Source organism: Pleurodeles waltl, chromosome 4_1 (assembly GCF_031143425.1).
Source record: "Pleurodeles waltl isolate 20211129_DDA chromosome 4_1, aPleWal1.hap1.20221129, whole genome shotgun sequence".
NCBI lineage: Eukaryota > Metazoa > Chordata > Amphibia > Caudata > Salamandridae > Pleurodeles > Pleurodeles waltl.
This window is the reverse complement of record NC_090442.1, coordinates 480,907,338-480,926,612: the sequence shown is the minus strand read 5'-3', so window position 1 is coordinate 480,926,612 and position 19,275 is coordinate 480,907,338. Positions and strand designations below refer to the sequence as shown.

At 43.3% G+C, this 19,275-nt stretch overlaps 1 protein-coding gene across 1 annotated transcript in view; it reads left to right on the top strand.

Moving 5' to 3' along the window:
- Window positions 1-19,275, top strand: part of PTPRQ (protein tyrosine phosphatase receptor type Q) — a 1,423,303-nt gene that overhangs the window by 1,282,997 nt on the left and 121,031 nt on the right. The window contains exons 55-57 of the mRNA XM_069227528.1: window positions 1,905-1,986; window positions 7,076-7,166; window positions 18,896-18,972. Coding sequence (XP_069083629.1) covers window positions 1,905-1,986; window positions 7,076-7,166; window positions 18,896-18,972 — 250 coding nt within the window. The remainder of the gene's footprint in view (window positions 1-1,904; window positions 1,987-7,075; window positions 7,167-18,895; window positions 18,973-19,275) is intronic.

Sequence of the window (19,275 nt, the reverse complement as noted above, 5' to 3'; positions counted from 1 at the left end):
TGCTGCTTAGCTCAGGTTGGTCTATACTATTGTTGGGTGTAGACACAGAGAGCCAAGGGACTTATTTCTTCCTAATTCATCTGAATTTTAGAAACATGAGGAGCCAACTAAGACTTTGGCCTGATTTCACGGTTGTGCAGATGTACTTAGCTAGCAAATACTAATGATTTGTATTGACGAAAGATAAGAAGGCACATGGCCTGGAACTCTGGCAGAACAAACTGTTCCCCTGAGTTTGGAGCCTCTGAACTCTACCTGAGGTTCTCCAGGACATGCATGAAAAGGTGAATGGGCACAACTAACAAAGCTGTTGCAAGTCAAGGCTGCCTGACCCGTGACTCAGGGCCGGACTGGGAACACGGAGCAGCCTTGGGAATTTTGTCATACCAGCCTCCGAGGAGAGGCTGGGAGTGAGAATGAGCTGATTAGGCTGGAGTGCTGCTTTTTTTTACTGGGGTCCGATATTGCAGCACCATTGCACAACTGGGCCCCTGTAACAAAACCTGCCCCCACCCCTTCAGTCTCGCAGGGAAACACCCGTTGCCCACTACGGCCGGCCCTGCCCTGACTCACTCTCTACCAGCTTTTTCAACTCGAATATTTCTGTTCCAAGCAAGGCTATGGCGGAGCTAAACATGTCTGCCTGAGCTGTCACTGTCTTTCTACTGGCCTAAGGCAGACTTAGGGGGTTATTCCAACTTTGGAGGAAGTGGTAATCCGTCCCAAAAGTGACGGTAAAGTGACGGATATACCACCAGCCGTATTACGAGTCCATTATATCCTATGGAACTCGTAATACGGCTGGTGGTAAATCTGTCACATTTGGGACGGATTACCACCTCCTCCAAAGTTGGAATAACCCCCTTAGTAACGACCCAGCTTGATCTGTGCCTCTGCACCTGTGCCCAGCAAACCTTTTACAGAGTAAGACCTCTAAGAAACTGTTGCCTTTGCCTATGGACCAGGAGCCACATTACAAATACATCCTATTGTCGCACTCTGCCCAGAAGCACACCCATAAGTGGGTGCACCAGGCACAGACTGATGCATTGAGGTAAATCACGGGAAATGCACTCTTCCCAGTGCTGCTGTGGACATGTACCTACGAAGGAATAGTGCATTAGTAAAAGGCGGACCAGCTGTTTCAAGGTGCTATTCCTCCTTTTACAGGAGGTGGCCATCCAGCCTTCCTTTCAAAGGTAGGCAGTGACCCCTCCGCTGGTTAGTGTAGTGAGTGACTGAACCGACTTGCAGGGGGATTTGGGGGTCATTGGACCTCTGTGACACTCCTCTCAAGAGGCACCCTCGGGAGGCTCACTGACCGTGCACGACCTCTGTGTTGTGCACAGAGTTCCTCCTGACAGTCTCTTTGCCTCTGCACCTCCATCTGTGATATGGAGCAGGTGCAAAGGCAAAGGATTCTGTCATATGCATGGGGCCCTGGCCCTAGGACAGTGAAGTGATGCTCTATCGCACCCGCGCACAAGCAGCACCAGCTCAACACACATTACACATGGGATCGCAAAAGCATTTGTGGCCCTTCCTGTAACACGGTAGTGCCCCGGGTGCACAAAAAGTAGGCAAAAATGCCTGTCCTTGCCAGAGCCCTATGATTAATACATCCCCCAGGTCTACTTTGTGCTTCGCTGTGAAGAGAATAGCTGAACTCAAGTCCCTCCCCACCCTTCCTTACTCATGGTATCTTTTCTTACTGGACTGGGTTTAAAACTACCTTTACCCTATTTGCTTTAGTCATATACCGTTCCTACTCCATAGGGCTCTGCCATGAATCCCAGCCCACGCTGTGATGTGCCACCCTCTGTTGGGCCTTTGAAACAGTGAAACAAAAAGATTCAAGAGGAAAAGAAATCTCATTCCATGATTATTTTTATCTCTCCTTCCAGGCCGATCTCCAAAAAAGCCTTTCTGCAACACGTGGAAGAGCTCTGCACAAACAACAACCTAAAGTTTCAGGAAGAATTTTCGGTATGTTGCAAGCAGTTGTCACAACATTGTGAGACCTCCAGTCGTTTCATGGGTCAGATTTCATGTCCATTTTAAGCAGCCGTAGCCAGCCTTGATAATCAATACCCAATTACTTTGTTGGTTGTTTGGACAGTAACGTTACACCGATTTGGACAGTGCAATTCACACCGCAACCTGACTAGATTTCTACACCTCAGGTGTCAGTAAAAGCTGGTCCCCCTTGGACCTCCCCTGCACCACCACCATTAGTTCAAGAGGACACAACACTCATTAAAACCTTCAGATTGTGACACGTCATAGAGGCCCGGATAGCTGGGTGGGTTAAACACATTCTGTAGCCATCTAGAGCAAACCTGCATTTCCCAGACTTAAATTCCAGCAAGGCTGATACATCCTTCCATCCTTCCTATTTCTATAACATGTCTAGGGTTGACAGGCATAATAACAAAATCCCTTAGTTGCAGCTCTCACAACTTGTAGAGTACACAACGTTAAGGCCAAAACAGAGGGTACTTGTAAAACTACTTTTACTTGCCTTTATACTTACAAAGTGAAGAGTCCTTTAAAATTTCAAATACATGCATTTACACAAGTAATTTTATTTTCTAACTCAAGTTACTCAGGCTATGAAAACGAGACTAGGCTAATGTATCTCTTCATATGTGATGTGAAATATTTATAGACTTTCTGTGCACCAAGTAGAGTATGTGAATCGAAAATGCGAGGAACTGTACTAAGCAGTGTATTTTTACAGGACTTCTGTAGGAAAGGGTGTAATCTTTTAAAGATATGGGGAAAAGGTGCTGTACAAAATGCATATTTTCCTAATATTCGAGGCAGCAGCTAACCTGTGGAGTGCATGGCTTTATTTTTCACTAGTGGTCATTCACGTTGGGGCCACCTGTGCAGAAAGAAGCGAAATGCTCTCCTTGTAGTGGTGGTGCATGTGCTGTAGAGAGTGCAGAAGGTGAACATGTTGCAACCTTTGAAACTGCTGTAATTTATTTACCTCAAAACAAAAAAGAAAATACATCAAAAATTCCCTAAGCACCAGCTAAGCACAAATAAATACTCCTACCTACACGGTACCAGAAAAAAATACTCAACAGTGAAGCATAGGGCACGGGGCACAACTTGCTGCAAAAGCACATAAACCAGCATTGGCATTTATCTAGAAAGAATATAATGAAAATCAATCTCACCAGTGGAGCCGAGTCCTACAGCCTCAATGATAGTTAATGAGAATAAATGCCCTTGGATATGCCAACTGCACTTTAAATGCTGTAGTGCTTCTTCAATGATATTACCACGTAAGCACCCAACCAGCAGAGTATTACTCTTATCCCATTCGTATTCCATTAGTCTCACTATAGTTTGTGATAGTCTAGCTTTTTAAAAAAAAACATCGGAGGCTCACCCGAATTCTCAGACCCAAATATGAGGCAACCGCTGGTCAGTTTTTAGAACTATAGTTAAAATGTAAAAAAAAAAAAAAACATTCTAGGCTCCGATTTGATGTCCTTGCCGAAAGTTCAACACTGTTTGAACTTCTTTTTTGAATACTTTACATGATAGGTCCATACTGAAGTATGGTGCAGCATGGATGTGTAGAATGTATCTATGTGGATTTCATTGGCAAGGTGTTCAGAATGCTGTGGGCTCACATAGTAACGTACACTGCCCCATCACAAGATCCGCTCAGGGCAGTGGTACATTTCCTTGAAAGCCACACGACCTCATGGCATGCTTAACACCTCATTGGCAATGTTTTCACAAAGAAGGGGACATTTCAATCATTACTACTGTACAGTAATTAAAATGCATTCTCATGATGCTCTGCAGATGATCCATAGATCACACTTCGTCCCTATGATATCACAATATGAGAACCTCAGGAAAATCTGGGCTGCGGATCCTCGGCATTAAATTAAACACTGCTGTGCAGATAGAGCACTGGAATTACCTAGCTGTTTGTCTTATGGAAACTGTAAACTTTCATAACACTGCAAATCCTCCAAGAAAAAGGTAGACTGTTTTTCTAAGTGACTTCTTTTTACGGCTATCAAATACTGGTCGACTGTCTGCAGTTTTGTTGTCAGTTCCTGGGTATCAGTGCGGGTCAGATCGGGGTTCATCTAATGGAATTCCGATTCGTCAGTCTCTGGTTACTGTGTTGTGGATTTTCAGATTTATCATGCCTCTCCTCCCGGCTGGACCTGCACGAAGGTACAAGCCATTGTCTGCCAGGCCAGCAGGTAATAATACTCACCTCTCAGTGGGGAATGCACACCCGCTCCGACAAGACGAGTGGCACGTCCAGCAGTTGCTGGCTCTGCCTTTTGCGTCACAATGAGATGAAGAGTACTCGCTGAAGCATCATGGCATCTTCCCTGGCATCTTCCCTGGCAGATCCTACCTCAGAGTCCAAGAATAGTGCTTTTTAGTTTTTAGACCTGGGTTTGACTGGATTGACACGGATTCCATTTGGAAGAGTTGTTCCACATCACTCTAAAAACCTCACACTCAACCTGTTGTAATTTTAATATTGCCAGCCATGGTCTTTATGTAACAATCAGCCTGGCAATAAACGTTTAATTCGAAAAGGCTTAAGCTTGTATGTATACTTTATTTTACCTTTTGGCACATTATGAGTTGAGATGATTTTCCTTCTTACCCACTTTTCTCCACTGCCTGATGGTATTTACATGGTGCGGTTTGGACGTGTTCCGATTACATCTGTTTTTCTCTGTTGGCGTTAAATATAGATGCCAAATGGTGTCAGAATCTTCTCTGGACAGAATCCCTATTGCTGGTCTGGAAAGCTGACTTCTCGAGCGTGTTTTTTAAATTTTTATACTCACCGCTTTTTACATCTACATTTCAAAAATATTTAAGGTATATGTAAAAACCAGAACAAAGCATTAAACAACCCAGAATTCCCAAAACTAAACAGCTATCACTGACTTAAAACCCATTAAAACAATTGCTTATGCTTAGGCTTATACAAACTTTGCAGCTACTTGGAAAAGTAATTATCCGTTTGCACCCAGGCACAAAAATGAATATTTGTCGGAGAATCGTTTCATTTAAAATCATTATTATGGTTCCTTCAGCGGAATTCATTTAACAGAGGTTTTATGTATTGTGTTCTAGCTGCTGTCATATTGTGGCATTTACACAGGAAACGTTGTATGGTTGGCTTCTGAGGCCACAAAGCCTGCCGATCTTCTCGTCCTATGAACACAAGAATGCTAGCCCACGCCTAGCCAAGGTCTGGCACTCCTGGGCAGCCCAGAGGATGATACATGTAATAGACAGGTACCTGCGATGCGTAAGGTTCAGCTGTCCTCTCGAACTTTAAAACTATTAAGCCAGCATACAACTGGCACTATATATATTTCTTAATTTAGAATTTACGGCACATTTGAAACATAGATTGAATGACGCCTAGAGGGATAAACCATCTCATGACAAGCCACGTTTCATGGCAACGTCCATATTTTCTTTTTCTCATACTCCTTTCCTAAGAGAGCAATCAAAGGGCCTGATTAGGGCCTTGGCAGACAGGATACTCCCTCACAAACGTGAAGGATATCCCGTCCGCTGTATTACAAGTTCCATTATATGCTATGGAACTTGTAAAACAGGGGGTGGGATATCCGTCACATTTGTGATGGAATATCCCATTCACCAAGGTCGTAATCAGGTCCAAAGTGTTTATCTATCCATCTATCCTAACAGTCTTACTGGAGACACCAAAATAAGGGCCAGATTTTAGAAACCCTTAGCTCCACCTTGCGCCACATTAGCAGAATTCCTTTTTTTTAAGCTAATGTGGTCTTAGGTTGGCAAAAACGCTGCACCATATTTACAAAGTGGCACAATGCATGCATTGCTCCACTTTGTAAACCCTGGCGCCACATTACACCTGCACTAGGCATAATGTATGCACGGGGGGCGTTCAGGCATTAGGAGGCCAGAAAAATAGCACAGTGGAATCTATGAGATTCCACTGCACCTTTTCTAGCGTCACTTTTAACACCTGCCTAATAAGGGTCCCATTGTTTTCAATTGCCTCCTGTCACTTTGCAGGATCACCAACATTATTTTTTGCGCTAATACTGCAAAGCGCCAAATCAGCATTAAAATTTATGATGCTAGTTCCCAAATATGTGCCATGTTGCGCCGTATCATAAATGCGGCATACACACAGTGGTGTTAGAGGGGTCCAACAGGGCTAAGAAAAGTGGAGCATCATGACATGAACACAGTTTTTAGAAAATCTCTGCTTAACTCCTGTAACTAATCCACCAGACAAATGCCTTTATAGTTCAAGTAGTACCAACAATTTTAAAGCAAAGAACACAACACAGTAGAGTTCCCCAACTAATTTAGAATAATATATAAAAATGCAATGAGCAGAAAGATACCAAGATCATTCATGTAGTTTGAGAGGGACCAGAGATTTGATTGTTTTTAAGTTATAAGGCAAAAAGCACCAAGGCAAAGTAAAGTACCTATAAAAAAACAACAGTTAGTGGTTGACCAGGGTGTAAGTGCAATTTCAGGTTGACAACAATGGTGTGGAGGTCAGATACACCAACTCACCTTGATTAAATGGCAACATGTGTAAAATCAAAAGCTGCCCAAAAGATGTACTAATAGGGAAGGTGACTGTGCTTAAATTGCAAAGGACAAACAATTTCCGAGGAGCCCACTGTTGCTGCTACCAAATGCTATGCTGAGGTTGCTGAATACCAAGGCTGCCTAATTTTGAGTCCACCTCATCTCTTTCTTTCACCACTGTGCTCTACCTGTTTCTTTATTTCACCGTTGCAGGTTGTCTTTCATCCCTGTGTTTTAAGATTTTCACAGTTTTTCTATCTTTCTTCCCCTTCACTCTCCATTTTTACCTTTTTCCATTCTTGCTCTGGCTTAGAATCTCATGATGAAAATCAAGCCGCAGTCTATAAAAATAATAACTGGTGACTATTGTAAATAACTCTCGGCAGATATTAACAGTGAAGTGTCAAAGAATGACATCAAACAGGTTTGTATTCAATTCAATATATGTCTCATCATTTTACAGGAGCTCCCTAAGTTTCTTCATGATCTTGCCACATCTGATGCAGATCTGCCCTGGAACAGGTCGAAGAATCGCTTTACAAACATAAAACCATGTATGTATCTGCTCATGTTTCTCTAACTCCTACACTTTTTTAGGTCGCAGTCTACTAGAAAGAGCAACTGTCTGGTTTCAAAAGGCATCTTGGGAACATTCTGAAAGCTGACCAAAGAATGCATTCAGCCCTTTGCTTGCCATTGTTTTTGTGGTTTGTAACTCATAGTTACTTGCTTTCTATTTGCTGGCTTTATTTGTTTTAGGCTGTCTAGTATGTCTTTGTCGCTCCTATGGGGCATAGTTTGTTTACTGTACCGGGTGTATCCACAAGTGCTTGCTCTCTGTAAACCATCCTTTAAATTTTGTATTCATCTTGTCACATTTGCTGTGCATTCAATGATAGAGGCCAAATGTCAGACTGTGTGTTTTGAAGGAACTTGGGCCCATATTTATACATTTTTAGTGCCGCATTTGCGTCATTTTTTTACGCAAAAGCGCCGCAAACGTACAAAATACAATTGAATTTTGAAAGTTTGCGCCGCTTATGCGTTAAAAAGTGGCGCAAATACGGGCCTTGGTGTTGTCTTTCTCTGACTTCAAAGTGGGAGGATTTATCTGAAAATCTGGGGGAGTAAAAGGAAAGGCTGTTTTCTAGCACACAATTTTTTTTTATTGTCTGTAAATAAAATGTGCAAATATATCAGACTATATCTGAATTAGAAAAGCACAAATGAAGCACATTAATTCTGGAGTATGTTGAAAACAAATATTTTACTACGATCAAAACAAATCAATACACTAAGTGATGCCACTTCCATACATTCTTGTTTGTGTGCTGTATATTTTTATCAGTAAAAGTATGTGTCTGTGCAAATGTCATGATCATTTCAATTGAAAATATGTCTGTTATGCCAGTGCACTACCACACAATACATACTCCACTCTATGCCACTCCACTCTGTGGCACTCTACACCATTCTATGCATCTCCACTCTACAACACCCTATAAACTCCACTCTACTCCACTCTATACCAGTGCCTTACGCACTCTACTCATCTCTACTTCACTTAAGTCCTTTCTACACCTTTCTACTCCACTCTACATCACTCTCCTCCACTTCACTCTATGCCACACCATTCTATGCCACTTCACTCTACAGCACATTACTCCATTCATGACACTCCACACTATGGCACTTCATTCTATGATGCTCTACCACACTCAATGACACTCCATGCTACTCTAGGCCACTCCCTCACACTACATTCTATCCCACTTCACTCTATGACACTCCACGGCACTCTACTAGACCACACTATACTCCATGCCACCATATGACACTCTGTGCCATCATATTCTACAACACTCTATGCTACTCCACTCTGCAACACTTCATTCTAGGCCACTCTACTCCACTCTATGCTATTACACATTGCAACACTCTACTCTATGACACTCCATTCTATGCCACTATAACAGCACACTCTATGACACTCCACTTTATGCCACTCTATGCCACTCCAGTCTATGCCACTCCAGTCTACAACACTCCACTCTGACACCCTATGCCACTCCACTCTATGCCACTCCTCTGTCTTACACTGTATACCAGTCTGTGCACTCCACTTTATTACACTCCATGTAATACTCCACTCTACGATACTCTATCCCACTATACAACACTCATCTCTATGTCACTCCATTCTATGCCACACTGTGCTACTCTACAACACTGTGCCACTCTACAACACTCTACGCCACTTCACTCTTCTACATTCTATGGCACTTTACCCCACTTTATGTCACTCAGCGTTACGCCACTCCACTCTACACCATTCTACAACATTTTACTCCTCTCTATGCCACTTCACTCAATGGCCCTCCAAACTATGTCACTCGATTGTACTCCCCTCCGCTCCTCTCCACTTTATTCCACTCTATGCCTCTTCACTCTGTGACACTCCAGTCTAAGACTTTATACACCACTCTATGCCATTTAAGTCTAGGCCACTCTACTGTGATCTACACCACTTCACTACACGCCATACCATTCCACAACTTTACTCTTCTCTACGCCACTCCACTCACCGCCACTCCACTCCATGACACTCTTCTCTATGACACTCCTCTCTATGACATTCTGTGCCACACTCCACCCCTCCACTCAGCACCAGTCTAATCTACTCCACCCTTCAACACTTTACTCCACTCAATAACACTTTATTACACTTCATGCTACAGCTATACTATCCTATTCTATGATACTTTATTCCACCCTACACATCTGCATGATGTGCCCCTCCACTCAATGACCCTCTGCTGTATGCCACTCCACGGCACTTCACTCTGCTACACTTTACTAATTCAACAACACTCTATGAACTCTAAAGTATGACACTTTACTCCACTGCATTCTATGCCTATCCACTAGACACCCCACCACTCTATGCCACTCTACTATACTCCATGGCACTCTGCATCACTCTCCGACACTCCATGCCACTCTGCAACACTCCATACCACTCTATGACACTCTACTCAACTCTGTGACACTCTACACCACTCTAATCCTCTGACACTTTGCGCCACTCAACAACACTTTAGTGCACTCTACGCTACACTACACCAGTCCACTCCACTCTTCTCTACAAAACTCCAATCTATGCTACTCCACTCTTTGACACTCCACTCTACTCCTCTCTATGCCACACTCTACTCCACTCCACACTAGGCCACTCCATGCCACTCTACTCCACTCTGATCCACTCCATGACACTCTATGACCCTCAACTGTATGACCCTGCACTCTGCTCTGTAACACTCCACTCTATGACACACTGCTCTGCAACACTGTACCTCACTCTGTGACATACTACTCCACTCTACTCCTCACCTCCACTCTACACCACTCCACTCTATGCCATCCCACTGTTCTACACTCCATGCCCCTGTACTCTATGATACTTTACTCCACTCCACTCTACGCAACTCCAATCTATGCCCCTCCACGCTACACCACACCACTTGTTAAAAAGGGGGACAGAAGACAACCAACCTGCTACTGACCTCTCTCTCTTTTGGACTCATCGTGAAAAGATCCTCAGGAGGGTAGTCCTCCAAAAGCTGGAGTTCCAGGCTTTGAAGAAAAAATTATTCTCCGAAGTGTAATATAGACTTTGCCCATGGGTTGGTACAGTTGAACAAACCCTGAACTTGCTCTTGTTATCTGGGAAATATGTCCAAGCCAGGGAAGGAGCCTTCCACATGACTTGCATGGACCTCTCTAGTGTGTTTGGCCTGGTTGATAGGTGCAAGTTATGGGACATAATGGGTAAGGCAGAGATTGATCTTGCCCTGATTGACCTTTTGAAATGTTTACTCTGGGGTTCAATGGCTCAGGTCTGCTTTGGCACAAATGGTGACTGCACTCCTTCTTTGAACTCTAGTGAAGGTGTGAGAAATGGTTGCACCTTAGCCCCCTTTTTATTTCTTTTTTATATAAATGCTCTTGAGTGTGAGCTTGTGTCTAGAGGCAAGGATCTCCCCATGGCTTGGAGCCACCCAGTTCCTGTTTTACTTTACGTGGATAACACAGTTTTAATTGCCCACACAGCTAATAGATTGCTGTTTCTTCTTGGCTCTTTCAATGACTTTATGGGGGAGCTAAATTGGAAAATTAACCATCAGGAATCTTATATAATGATTTGCGGTCCTGAAAAAAAAAACACTCCTGCACCCACAGCATAGATGGCATTTCAATTACTAAGGTGAAGAGTTGTAATTACCTTGGAGTTTTGTTGGAGGATAATTTGTGATGGGACTAGCTCCTGAGTCAGAGAGCCTGTAAATTTGCTTGGCCCTTTATGCAGTCTTTAAATTCTAAAAGAAACTTGGCCATAAGCTCATTACGGAGCTAATTACATTGTACAAAAGTATACACTTTACTTTGGAACCTATTGCGGCTATATCTTCCCGGGAAGTATACAAACTATACAGAACAAAGTTCTGTGCAGATAGCTGACTCCTTTCAAGAGCACTGCCAGCCTTGTTGTCCATCTAGAACATGGGCTTCCTTTTTTGGAGGGTACAGTTAGGCATCAACCTACCTTATTTTGCTCAAGATCTGTCACTCACTACATACTATTTTTTTTTATATTGGTTCTTGAAAATTGTTTGAGACAAGAGCATATGGGTGCAATTCCCTGGTTAGCTTACGTTAAGAGTACTCTCTCTAACCTTGATCTGGCAAATTTGCACTGCTCACCTAAAGAAATTGATAACAACTCAAAGAATTTGGTGAAATCCCGTTTTCATCAACACAGAAATCAGGAGAGACTGTTTATCTGTGAGCTTGGTCAGTTGCTACCTAGATATAAAATCCACAGAAAGCATGTAAACATATTTATTGTGGATTTTGAACCCCGAACACAGATTTCACTTGACTCGTTTTAGATTAAGCACTTTGCACTTTTTGGTAGCATATCCTCAGCAGGGCACCCGGTTCTCTACTTTGCCTTGTTGCCCATTGTGATCACCCCTCCCAGCAATTATTTGTACATTTTATTTTTTTCTGCACTTTTTATTCATACCCCAGACTGCAATTATTATGTCCATTACTGCACTCATACAGTCCTAGATCACATTTTTTACAGCTTTTAGACACAGAGTATTGTTGTCTAGCTGTTATAAATTATGTACGACAAGCACTTAAAATGAGAAAAAGGAGAATATTAATAATTTCAGAGAAACTCTAATTTTTAACCATGCACTTCAGACCAGCTTCTCTGTTCTCGCTATGCCTAGCTTCTGTAGGTTCATTTTAACTGAGTTCAGGCCAGAGTGTTTCAAAATGATCAGATTTTATGGGCTTTTGGATCATACTATGGGGCATATTTATACTCCGTTTGCGCCGAATTTGCGTCGTTTTTTTCGACGCAAATTCGACGCAAAACTAACTCCATATTTATACTTTGGCGTTAGACGCGTCTAGCGCCAAAGTATGAGGAATGAGCGTCATTTTTTTGCGTGAACGCCTTCCTTGCGTTAATGAGATGCAAGGTAGGCGTTCCCGTCTAAAAAAATGACTGCGACGCAAATGCGTCGTATTTATACTCCCGGGCAAAAATCGCGCCCGGGAGTGGGCGGGGCAAAAAACCCTGCATTTGCGCCTCTTTTTAACACCTGGGTCAGGGCAGGCGTTAAGGGACCTGTGGGCTCAAAATGAGCCCACAGCTGCCCTCCCATGCCCCCAGGGACCCCCCCTGCCACCCTTGCCCACCCCAGGAGGACACCCAAGGATGGAGGGACCCATCCCAGGGACATTCAGGTAAGTTCAGGTAAGTATAATTTTTTTTTTTTTTTTAATTTTTTTTTTGGCATAGGGGGGCCTGATTTGTGCCCCCCTACATGCCACAATGCCCAATGACCATGCCCAGGGGACATAAGTCCCCTGGGCATGGCCATTGGGCAAGGGGGCATGACTCCTGTCTTTACTAAAACAGGAGTCATGTAAATGGCGTCTGGGCGTCGTTAAAAATGGCGCAAATTGGGGGGAGGCGATTTTTTTGCCTCTACCTGACTTGCCCCATTTTAAGACGCCCTAACGCCATTTTCCCCAACGCCGGCGCTGCCTGGTGTACGTGTTTTTTTTCCACGCACACCAGGCAGCGCCGGTCTGCTAGCGCCGGCTAACGCCATTCAATAAATACGGCGCCCGCATGGCGCTTCAGAATGGCGTTAGCCGGCGCTAATCTTTTTGGCGCAAAACTGCGATAGCGCAGTTTTGCGTCAAAAAGTATAAATATGGCCCTATGTATCCTGTCTCACGCATGTATAAATTCTTTGTGAGGTTGTATGTATCTGTGGTTTTTGCTGATGTAATATATTTTATGGATTTAAGCTGAATAAAAAGTATTTAACTGACTCACACTCCACTCTACAACACTTTACTTCACTCTACACAACTCCCTCTATGCCACTCCAACCCCCTTTGTTCTACTCAACTTCACTCTGTGACATACTACTCCACTCTATTCCACACTTGCACTGTGCAGCAATTCACTCTGTGCCATCCCACTGTACAATACTCTATGGCACTCCACTCTATGACACTATGCCCCTCCACTTTTAGCCTCTTCACTCTATGCCCCACCAATCTACTCCACTCTACTCTACTCTTCTCCACAATATTCCACTCTACTTCACAACACTCCACTCTTCTCCATGATGTTTCACTCTACTCCATGACACTCCATTCTACTTTGATCCATGACACTCCATTCTACTTTGCCACATGACACTCCATTCTAGTCTAAGCAAATCCACTCTATGACACTCTATGACCCTCCATGACTCTTCTCTCCACTCTACACCACTCCACAACTCTTTACTCCACTCTACACCACTCCACTCCTCTCCACTCCACCATTCTCTACTCTACTCCATTACACTCTGTCTACACTAACTTTTAGCCATGCTGTACAGCAGTCACGCTGATGTACACATGGTTAAAAAAACATTGGATAGCCAATAGCTGTTGCATAGGCGCGGCCTATGGCCTTTACCAATGCATGTTTCTCAATCGACATTGTGGGTGATTGCTTGAATGTATTCTTTTGGAACTGACACGCTGCTATACGTTTATCATTACTGTTAATGGTATCAGCAAGAAGGCTGTGTGCACATGCGTTTTTATTGTGCAAGTAGGAAAGCGTGTGGAACACATTTTTAGTTTTCTGCTTTTGAGTTTTTGGGAGGCTTTTTAGCAGGCTCGCCACAGCTTTACCATGCAGGTGCAAGAAATTGTAGATTTAATAGGTTCTTAGCTTTGTAATTTAATCCATTGATCCAGCCTCTTTAACATTCTTTTCGGGCATTTCCCTAAGTAAAGAAATAGGCCGAGGGAGTGTTAAATTCACAAGTTGCTGCCTATGTTTTTCTTGGGACCATGGTGATGTTTTCTTGTGGATACTTCCAGCTCTAGCACAGAGGTTCCTCGCAAGATCAGAGGGACTTTATGATAATTCATAATCCAAGACGAAATGATATCAGAGGAGGCATGAGTCGCTCCCTCTGTAGCCTGCGCCGTTTCATTTTCCTTTTAATAAGAAAAGAAATTGCATTATTATTTTAAGCATTAAGTGTGATGTGAGGAAGGGGGCATGGCATTCCTCCATTAATGTATCCACATTCTGCCATATCCACTTCTTGGAACAGCTGTTGCTGTTCCGCACTCCCGGCTCGACACATGGTCTGCGCCCTCCTTCGCAGCTCCTGAAAGCCACGCTCGGAGCGCATGATAAAACAGCATTTACTGTGCTTTCAAAGCCTCGTGCTGTAATTTCATACCTGCTCGCTAAATTGCACTGGGATTTGGTCACTAATTTCAACATGCTAGATTTATATCCTTGCTGTGTGTGTAATGATGATGTATGCCATCGCTGTTCTCGCCAGCTTCGGCCACAAGGAGCATAGAGATCTACTACAGCTCGCAGTCTTTGATTGGGGCAGGTGAAGTGTATTACATGGGTTCACGCCCATGGGCTGCTTGCAGGCTGCCAGAGTGTCTGGTGATGTTGACCCAGTTGTGAAGAATAGAAAGTGGTGCAGTAATACTGTGGCTGGCCATGGTATTTGTGGGCACTTGTGCCGGTTCCACTGTCTTCATTCCTTTAAGTTGAATGCTGGCCTGTACCTGTGTCGCAAAGCAGTCAGTGTTTTATACAAATTGCCCTGCCTTTGTTGTGCAGCACAACATGCCCAACTGAAGGGAGTCACAACAACTCCTTCTTCGTTAATTCATATAAGGCAGGAGTCCTTATGTGGCTCCCCATGAAATCTTGCGTACACAGGTACAGAGGCCTGCGAGGAACAGCAGAGCTGCAACCTTGCATTCGCATTCACTGAATGCTGACATGTTTTTAAAGCAGGTCTGTCCCTGAAAGGAATAGAGTGGCTATGATAAAAAAAAGTTGGCATTCAATGGATAGCACTGGGCAGTATGCAGTGGCTCTCTGGCCCTCTGTCTGTTAATACCAGTACCAAATTCACAACACTGACACGGTCCCACTGGGTCAGATTTCATTTTGCCATTCCCCTTTGGTTGCTGGTATCTCCTCAATGATTTGTGACTCCAATTGTGGTTGTGAACCATTGGCAATTTGCATTGTGAATCACAGGGGGAGTGGATTTCCCTTTTGTGCCTCATACGTCTACTGGTGTGGAAAGGGTCGCAAAGTACACTTTATGCATTGCGACATTGTTTAGTGAACAAAATGTCAGTTTGGTTGTCAGAATGTTATATATGACCCACTCATTTATTTCCAGTCCAGTGGCCAAAACATATTCAATATGCATGACTGAGTCTTTTTAACTTTCTCTTGCTGGAGCAAGAAAGCATGGCAAAGCTAACTGTTTTACATTTTCTAATCGGGAGGGACTAAAATAATTTCTTGTTTGGCCCTACTCAAAACATAGCATATATATAGAGAGATGACCATTACCAACAAGGTATATATATATATACCTTGTTGGTAATGGTCATTTGTTATTAGTGTAATGTCAAGCCCTTCCTAGGAACCTGTGTGTCTCAAGTGCGGTAAGACAATCTTTGTGACAGTTATTGCTGATGTGCTTGGAAACACAGGTATGAGGTACTTTTGTGAGCTCACTGAAGTTTTAAGTGAGTCCTCTTTAGGCTGTAATTGGTGGAGTATGGAAGTTGACCACTCAAGGAGTACTGTTAAAGGGTGGTTTGGAGCAGAACAGCTAGTTCAGCCAGCACCTGTATCACTCACTTTAAAAAATGTCCAACAATATTTATTATTATACTTTGTGTTGTCTACAAAAATATGCTGCAACCTGTTCTTGCTCCGAAGAAGATAGGAGAATGCATTTTTGCTAAGAAAGTAGTATTACTCTTACTCTTATTTTGAATGATATTAGCCAAGAAGCTTCTGCTCTTTGAGCACTGTTTCGATTCATATAATTTACTGTTCAGAAGTTTCTTGCAAGTGCCCATGATCTCTTCTAAGTGTTCTGTGTCCTTGCAACCGGACTATAGTCCACATTGCACCTGTGGAGGGCAGGGCGTGGCACTGATGAAGTGGCTTTTGTAGTTGTGCAATGTCTTTGGATGCTTATGCCACTTCAAAAGTTGTTGCTGCCAGAGCTAAAGTTATTGTTTCTGTGATGATGTACCGGTCTTGGTGATATTCGTGGTTGTTTAAAGCAGACACAACATCTTCTCTGGAGCTGCTCATGCCAACACTTTGGCTGTGGCCCTGGATGGATGCAGGAGCTCCTGGCAGCTTCACGCCAACCAACTTGCGGTCATGCATACTGGCCCCAAGTCTGCCAGTGATGCAGGTTGCAAAGCATAGTGCCCTGGGTGCAGGGACTCATGGCAGTGATGAGCCTAGAAATTGAGATGCTACAATAAGATCACACTGGTGACTTTGTGCCTTCATGCCTTCAACGTGTTCATGATTAGCTCCTTCAAGTAAGGATGGGCAGTTGGCCAGCACTTCTGTTCTCAATCCTATTCAGGAGTACTACGTGCCCCATAACAATGTTGCCATTCTGTTTCTCTGGCTCTGGAAGGGACAAGCAGGTTACAAATGAGCCTCATTAGGTTCAGCAGCATAGATCGTCTCATTAGTCTTAGATAGTTCCTACATCCTAAAGGGAGACAGACATGAATTCTGTCAATGATTCTTGCCTTCATCAACACAGGTGTGCAGAGATTCTACATGGGATAGTTAAACAATGGCTATTCTGCATGGGCCAGCTGATATTTGGTTCTGGGAGGCAGTTGGTTCAATCTAACCAACTCAATCACTTTAAAGTTAGCTGCAATCTTTTGGAAAGTAACCAAGCAGAGCGCACAGGGTGTGTAGTTGTGGCGACCTGCCCCTCTTCACTGTAAGAGATGTGCAGCTTGGAGTTCCCTGTTAGCCATTCCTTGGAGTAGGTGTTGCACAACCCAAGTCACAGGTCTACCTGCTGGACTGGTTTGCCCAGTTCTGATTTCCCATAGATATGGAATCGAAAAAGACAGTTGAACCAGGCTCTATACCAACAGTTCTACAGGGAATGAGAGGGGCATCCCAGTAGGACATGCTGGGAGATAGTGAATTAGCATTCAATGACCACCACAAAATCTATCAGCACTTTACTTCATAAGAGCGTCATGTGTACATAAGAGGGACCCTGAGATGAGTAGCTTTATCTTACGGTACCACCGTTCTCTCATGCACAATTCTTATACATTTCAGTGGGTAGTCAACTGTTTGATGGCAAAGTCCATGTGTAATACAAGTGAAGATTACAAAAATACAACATAGTCCAGATGAAGATAGCACAGTGAAACTTATACAAACACACCCATTCAGCACTTAACCACATGGGCAGTGACACACACACAGAAAATATTACTGCTGTGAGAAACTTGACACCAGATAAAACACACAAATAACGACATGATTGAAAACTCAAGGCTTGCATGGAAACACAGGATCGTAGTGCTGTCCAAATACGCACACACATACACACGTTTGCAGTCATGCTTGCCAAGCTCACGAGTTATGAGTTACACCCACACTTGAGACAACACCGAAGAACATGATAATGTTAATTCATTGTGTTTTATAGGAAAAACACTATAATGATTGTCATATTCATGAGTGTACAGTAAAATAGCACTACAACTCAGTATCTGTTTGCAATTGGCAAATAGCTCCTGTCTGTTAGACGCCCACACAAGGCTTGCAAGGTTACACCGACACAAACAACTCCCAAACCACTGCAGAAGGAGAATAGAGCAATGCAATGTATGTGCAAACAAGCAGAATGGCTACGGGCACTGCCTTACAGTTGCCACAGATGCAGTGGGATTACCTAGCTTTATAACTCCGAAGTCAAATGCAAGAGGGCACGCCAGGATTTCTATATAAACCAAAGTCGACTTCTGTGACAAAAGGAAACCACACATGATGCAACCACTTCTAGAAAAACGGACCTGCACAGCAATCACATCCAGCAGAACCCGCATCTAAAGAAGTGGGAGCCTCCAATGCCCAGAAAATAACAACGATGACACAAGTTTTAAAAGCTCCACTCGCAAAACACAGTACATTTTGGTCGGTAGAAACTACCAAGAGAAGACAACTCTCGCCTAGGAGATGAAGTCACCGGCCTTTATTGCACAGCAATGCTAGCAAGGATTAAAGAACATTAAAAAAGCCACATTACAAAATATTTGCATTTCACTCTGTGTCCAACTGCATGATTTGCAAGTAGCGAAATAATGACATTACAATTGCCAACAGACGAGACGATCTCTCAAGCATTTTAATTCAGTTTCTACCTTTGTTACATTGGGGTGAAGATGACATCCTTAAATTACCTCATTAACATTTATTGGATTTTATCAGTAATACGTCACTCACTCACTTCTGCACTCACTCCCCCACGCGTTACCTGTTCGTTCAGTGTCTCATTCGCTCACTCTTTCGTTCACCCACTGACTCGCTATGAGTTAACTGTTGCCTGGTCTTGAAACCAGATCAGTGGCATTATTTTTAGAACACATTTTTCCAGGAGGCTGATATGCAAGCGTAGCCCTTTTGTAATCAGTAACGTGTGCCCTCCATGGCATGTGCACAGAACAGCATTTCTTTGAAGCAAATTCAAACTTTGCCTTACCATACCCTGATGGTTCTCCCTTTAGCACAGCTTGGCATGAATACAAAAACAGAAAATTAACATGGAAATTGTTGCTTTTGCAGATAACAACAACAGAGTAAAATTAATGGCGGATGCTGGTGTACCTGGTTCAGACTATATCAATGCAAGCTACGTGTCTGTAAGTAGTAATTGTAGTAAATTAGGTATAAGAAATACTTTAATTCTATGAAACTGGATGAAGTGAAATGTCATTTTTTCACATTTTGTAACTTTGTAAAGCGGACGTCTCTCTTTCTCTCACTTTCGCTCTCTCACTCTCTTTCTCTCTTCCTCTTGCTAATATATGTCACTGTGTCATTATAGTTAGATCATAGTTTCCATCCAAAGAGCCAGTGGCGTAACGAAAGTTGTGGACCCCACCCTGAAAAATACATGGAGGGGGCCCCCTCCTCCCCGGACCACCACCTGCCGGTTTTGCTGA